The following is a 6,690-nucleotide window of genomic DNA, read 5'->3' as shown; positions in this document are numbered from 1 at the left end:
CATGGACTCTGCAGTGGTCCGCGTTCTCATGACAGGTCGACAGAGCGCGCACGGCCTGTTTAAAATCTATACAGATATGCGTGCGTCTATATGCTGTTTATCGTGATGGACCACTGATTTGTTCAGATTTGCTAAACATGATAACCCACGTGCCTGTTTTAATGAACGCATCAAGTTCTTATGCATGTTCGGGGTGTGAGAGTCAGTATCCTACCTTTTCTTGAGTTCCTCGTCGTCCAACGGTCCAATCCCCTGTCCTCCACTCCTTGAATTCTTCCTTGTCCAACCCCGCTTGCTCAACACAATGAACTCCTCCTTGTCTGAACTTAGCTTGCCCGAACTCACCTCGCCCGAACTCACTTCATCCGAACTCGCCTCTCTGGAACTCGCCTGGTCCGAGCTCCCCTTTTCCAGACTTCCCTCGTATGAATTTGGATATCCCGAATTCAACCCGATGAGTTCCTCCCTGTCTGAACCCGCCCTGCCCAGATTCGCCTCACCCTGTAAGTCCCTACTCTTAAACTCTTGAAGCGCATCACCAACACGATTCGTTATATTACACCCTCTAGTTTTGGCACAGTCAGATCCTTTCTATGACCAACAGAACCATCTTCCATGGTGGGAGGCTGCAATCTGGGAATGTGTACTGGTACATTACCCAGATCCTACTCTCTGATCTGAACATTGACCATTGACCATTGTCTGTTCAACATTCTCATTTACAGTACACAGAGACATCAAGGCTACCTCCCGAGCTGACAGATCGCATAATCGACTTTGTGGGTGGCGGCCCAGATTTTTATATCACCAAACAGAGGGCACTGTACAGGTGTGCCCTTGTTTGTCACGGGTGGTTCCCAGCTAGCCGGTATCATCTTTATGGCTCTACACTGGCTCTGCAATCCAGCAAATGCTTTGAAGCTCTTGTACAAGCATCAAGGATCCCACATGTGGCAGCCAGTTTGCAATCGGTGTGCGAACTGGTGTGCCTGGATGGTATGCCAACGCCCAAATGGGTGCATCGGCTACCCCTTGTTCTTGGAAAAGTATTCTCAACAATTCAAGAGTTGTATCTCAATGTACTTGAATGGGATGCAGTTGTTATGCATCCAGACACACTGTCACTTGGTTTTGGACAGTTTGGACATGTTACCAAGCTGACTTTATGCAACTCCAAGTTCCGCAATTTTCACCAATTTCAATGCCTCATCTGTGCACTACCTCGGCTGCAGATCCTAATCACGATTTTGATATCAGTGAAGACATGCCAGGCTTTCCCAATTGTTATCACACCATTACAATTTCCTGCACTCACTAAACTTGAATTTGATCGATCACCAGTGCTACATTCAGCACTTCTCAGGTGGATGGTATTGATGTCAGCATCCATCCAGAGTCTGCAGTTGCTGACTACAGATATATATCATGCATCTCCATCTCATTTGAGAAACTTTCTCGAGCATGTTGGAGCTTGGCTGCAGGGTTTATACTTGTATGACCTTACTGTGACTGATTGTACGTATTACACTGGCACTACATCACAGTGGTATGCTGAGACATGATATCACCCACAGTGAAGGACTTGAACATAGATAATTGCACTGCACTTCATACCCTTGGTTTGGGAACTGTGCAACGAACATCGTTGGCAGAGATCCTGGGCATCATTTCACCAAATTGCCACCTCCACAAACTCTGGATATCAATGTTTCCAAGAAGAGTAGAGTGCAAGTGGGAGAGTGCGGCCCGTATTCTGGACGAGCAGCAGTTTCTCACACTGCAGAAGTTTGAGCTCAGGGTTAAGGACGCCAAAAACTTTACCGAAGAAGAGAAGCGATGCATTTCGGACTGCTTCGATGCCTTGCGTAGGCGGGGTGTTCATGTTGTGCTGCACTTCGACCCCTCGGGGTAGCAGGGTGATTCACCCACCTATTGAAGACTGCGGAGCGGCAGGTTGAAGATGAACACTCATCTGGAGTGCTTTCCATGGCTAGGGATGACGAGCAACGATCAAGCTCTGAGCAGATGAGACAGGAGAAATGGTAGGATGGCGGAGGCACTCTGGTTCTGCGAGCGCAGCTGGCAGGCTGCACCATTACGGGGAGGACAGGTTCGTAGCTCGGGAGTTAGAACGTTCAGACGGTGCGAGTTCTTCTATGCAGGACATCATTCTTTGTCAGGCTATATGTACTCAAGTTTCTGGGTCGGAAACAGGTCGACGTACCGGAGATACATATGATTTTTACCACTCTATTCTCAATATTGTTGTCCTTCCGTTGTAAGTTTACAGACTTAGAAGTGTCTCGCGAATCGCGAAAGACGTGTGGGCTTCTGCGCGTACCGGATTGTGTACAGTTCGTACTTAGATACCGACCGTGCACGTAGTTCGTAGGTCTGAAGTTCTGATTGCATTGAATTTACACATACAGAAACCCACGAAATCGGTCGGGTATCCTGACAGTATCACATCCCTGCCAACAGCACACCTGCAGACAATCCCTTGGTGAACAATGCGGGGAGGGCACACAACTCAAATCTCCAAATTTTTGCAGAATATGTATAGGACCTAGCCGTTCACAAATGCCAAGGATGAATCAGCGCAGTGCACACGGCATACCAGAGTGTTATCCACGACGAGCTCGCCGCTTGGAGAAGGTCTTGGACTGCGGGACACCATCCGAACATTTGTGTGCTGTCTCCGCCTACAAGTCCTGAGAAATTGTGTCGATAACAATGAGGCGGTGTTTGAGTGGGAGCCCAGTCGCACCTGTGTGCGCTGATGGGGAAGGGTGTGCAGGCGATGTGGAGAGAAGACGCCGAGTGCCAAATCCCGAGCGATCTAAGAATTCGCGCTAGACTGCCATGATCGCGCAGAAATCCTAACGACGAGGGAAGTCAATATTGAGCCGATGATGCGAGAAAAAAAGGACTCACAACGAGTCCGCTTGACGGGGCATGCGGCGAAACAACGTGCTGATCCTGCGACACGATATGTCCTGTGCAGTCTCGAATGTGAGATCAAAAATATTACGGGTCTTTATCGCTGCGAATGACTCACCTCGCGAGCTCGAACGATCATCCCTGAAGACAATATTTGATCACAGTACACACCTCGGCAGCACGCAGCTCGGCGCGACGGGTACCCGCACCAATGCGGGGAACGGCACTTTGTGCTACTTGCCCTGGGATATAACACGCAGTCGAGTAAGCAATACACAGACACATAAAGATCCCCATCCGATGAGATAGTCTTGGGAAGATGAATTGACTTTGAGATGACCGACGAGAACTTTCGGTGCGTAGGAGTGTTGTTTCGAGGAGCGCCGAGGTGTCGTATGTCGGTACAACCACGGACAGGTGCTGGACAGGTCGGAGATCTGATAACTTGCGAACATGATCAGGAGGACTCGGAGTGTTAGGACGTTGAGTTTCTCGATTGTGATCGCCAGTCAGGCTTCGCATGGCGAGCATGCCATTGAAGAGATCGGCGATGACATAGCGAGCATATTCGATGTCGAATTGCTATTCAGTACACCCTAAAGGGAGCGTGTGATCAGCGAGGCGCACGACGAGATTGAAAGAGGAATCAGGGCACGTTAGCCAGCACGCCTGGGCCGGAAAATGAAAGGATCGTTGAAAACGCACAAACGCTAGTCGTCAAAATTTGAGCACCTCGGGAGAAGCGGAATTTGAGAAAAGGCGCGATGCATTATGCGGCCCGTCGCAATGAGTTTTGACTCGTCGCGCCACCAGAAGTTCTCTTCCGTGTCGGTGGCGTTACTGGCATTAACACAACCAGTCTTGAAGCTCTGGTGGTTTGCTGCTTTATTGGGCACTCAGCGGTCATTGTGACAGGTAGGGTCAAGGTGCGTACCAGCGGGAGGATACAGATAAAATGATACCGGACTTCAGTGAGCTGTGAGCATCCGAAGTTGGCATAGAAACTAGAAGGAGGTATAGCGACAACGTACGAAGATCAAGGCATCCACAGACCATAGCACGGAAGATCTCTCGGATCGTCACCTCCCGCACGCCAACGAAAGTACATCATAACGCGACACGGTGAGACAGAACCACTAGATCCGGGTGTGTCTCCGAATGCAGTCGCAGGGGGCGGAGAATGGCGTGGGGGGCAGGACGGTCACCTGCGTCGGTGTGATGACTGCTAGGATAGCAAGACGGAGTCGATACACAACCCCGAATAAGCGCTCGTAGCGCGTTCACCTGTGATGTCACAGAGGCGATCTTGATCTGCTAGTTCCCCCTCCGGCCGCGACATATGACTCTAATTATTTGCAAGTGCTCGTCTCACGCATACAAATGCTCATCTAAGCTTGCTCGGCACGTCTTTTCCACGAGTTCTCTCGACACCCGCGCACGACGTCTCTGAGTATGTCCCGGTCTTAGAAGTCTGGGGCGCATATCTATCACGACTCATTGTCCTGGGCCCTCCGGTCAGCATGACCTTTTCCCTAATTCAGTGAATCATTCGATTCGCCGGTTACATGTCGGTGTTCGGGAGTTGCGCAGTATGTCGCACAGATCCTATTCTCTGATCTGAATTCTGGCCGTTCTCTGTGCAACGCTCACCCGTCTGGTTCACAGATTAGGTGAAGATTTGACATGAGTTTCGTTCATCGACCTCCCATGCATGCTCATCGTGTATCCTGTGCTGGGAACCTAGTTTCGACAAAACGTTCTTTTGTCTGCCATTTTCATCGGGTGAGCAACGTCGGCCTACGATATACTTCGACGACGTAAGATCACGCGTGATATACTGGCGGTGAGGGTTACGACTTATCCGTTAAGTTATTGCGCGTACAGATGGTTATGTATCTCGTGCCTCGTCACATCCCTGTTGAACTACACCGAGCTTCAGAATACGGTCAGGGCTTCAAATGAAATCAGTCACCTGCATGCCTGCGTGGTCAATATCCGACTCAGCTCACATGGCAGCGGGTTCATGGTCGCGTTCGCCCCAGTAATTCTTCAGAACGTGCGATCTCTTACACATTAGATGCTACTTGCACACCGGCCGTTCACCCTATTCTGCATCCCCCAAGCACAACGCGGTTTAGTGAATTGAACCAAAGCTTCCTGTAATACTGGCGACACAATACATTGTCCGAGAACTCCCGCTCAGGTCCACCTCACTACGGAGACGACCTCCTCGCACCCAGTACCTAGGTCAGCGGCCCTCTGTGAGTCCGCAAACCACATCATACCTTTGCCATGAGAACGGGGGATTCCTGCCGTTCTCCCATTGGCCTTCGATCTGACATGTGAGGGCAGCTCGTGGCTGCGGTATGTCTCCTTCACAGCTTTGATTGTCCAGGAGAGCCAGTTTAAGAGATAACATTACGCACAAGTTAGACGAATGCGTACGAGAGGAGCATCGCCGCCACTAGCAGGGCGAGTGCGAGAAATGCCAGGCTGAGACGAGTGATGCCACGGGGACGAGGCACGACAATTGGGGCAGAGCGCGTGGTGAATATAGAACGCGCAGACGAAGAGCGCCAGCGCGTGGAGGAGGCTCGATGGCGCGCTGAGAAGCAGAAGACGAGAGAAACGTGCGGCGAGGCATCACGGGGCGCAAAAGCAGAGCGCCACCGTATTGAGGAAGAGACGCGTCACTCGGATGAGGAGAAATAGAAGGCGGACGAGGAGTAGCGTTTTGTGAACGAAGCGAAAAGGAAGACCCAAAGGCAGCAGACCACGCGAAAACCGAGATGCACAGAGTGACAAAAAATGAAAAAAGGAGCACACAAACGAGGAAAAGCAGTGGGTAGAAGGACAGCAGGACAGCCGAGAAAGCAAGAAGCAGTGGGGGCTATGGAAGAGGAGGCTGAGAGAACTTTGGCCGCGGAAGGCGCCGAATCACACAAGAGAAGATGGGACGGACGCTGAAGGCAGAGATACGCCCGGCAATGGATGATACTACTGGTACTCAGTAGGGGAGCCGTCACCTGTCAAGTTCTGGCAGAGAAATCGTAACGGCACCTTCGGGTCGAACAGCTTGACTCGAATTGAGTGGACTTCAGATACGGACGGATCCCAAGTGTCCGAACGGTGAAACGCTTGGCCGGTATTGGTACTATATAACAGCTCGCGCGGAGTATGCGCTAGAGCACCGTGATGTGGAGCGTGACCTTGGAAACCATGAGCGTCGAATTATCGTACAGAGCACACGAAGATCTCACGTTGTTTGTCGTGCCACCTATCGCTTTCATCCGTCTTGCCACAGTTTGTATCGGCGCGACCCCTGACTGTTCGCGGACCTTCCTCCAGCTCGATCGCAGGGATGTCAATGCGTACTAGCTCGGGATGGGACGTGTACGTCGAGATGCATGCCATCGCCAGAAGGCGACAAAACCAAACACTATACCATGCACCTATATCAGTACCGATATCAACGTACAGCCAAAGAAAGTAGGGATGACGTACAAATACCGAGGTTTCTTGAACATGTGGTAGTCACATTTTTGTCATGCCCTATAGTACTCCCAGACCTTCTCTCCCGTCTCCGTGTCGGCGATACCAGAGTTGACACAGCCAGGCTTTACAGTTCGGATTTCCTACTCATCGAAGGCTCAGCATTCATTATGCGGGCAAGGTAAGGTACGCACCAGCGGGAGGAGGGAGACGAAACGATGCCCGACGTTAGTGGGCTGTGAGCGTCCGAAGTTGGCG

General features: G+C 51.1%; 1 protein-coding gene across 1 annotated transcript; it reads right to left on the bottom strand.

Moving 5' to 3' along the window:
- Nucleotides 1–5,315: 5,315 nt before the first annotated feature.
- Nucleotides 5,316–6,354, bottom strand: SCP_0705450 (hypothetical protein; the record flags this gene model as incomplete). The annotated part of the gene is made up of 4 exons (XM_027760470.1): nucleotides 5,316–5,321; nucleotides 5,386–5,545; nucleotides 5,942–6,149; nucleotides 6,201–6,354. The coding sequence occupies 4 exons, from the start codon at nucleotides 6,352–6,354 to the stop codon at nucleotides 5,316–5,318; spliced, it is 528 nt and encodes a 175-aa protein (XP_027616271.1).
- Between the last annotated feature and the right edge of the window lie 336 nt (nucleotides 6,355–6,690).

The sequence above is a fragment of the Sparassis crispa genome, assembly GCF_003851025.1.
Source record: "Sparassis crispa DNA, contig_000006F, whole genome shotgun sequence".
Classification (NCBI taxonomy): domain Eukaryota; kingdom Fungi; phylum Basidiomycota; class Agaricomycetes; order Polyporales; family Sparassidaceae; genus Sparassis; species Sparassis crispa.
Note: the sequence above shows the minus strand (reverse complement) of the source record. Positions and strands in the feature narration are given on the sequence as shown.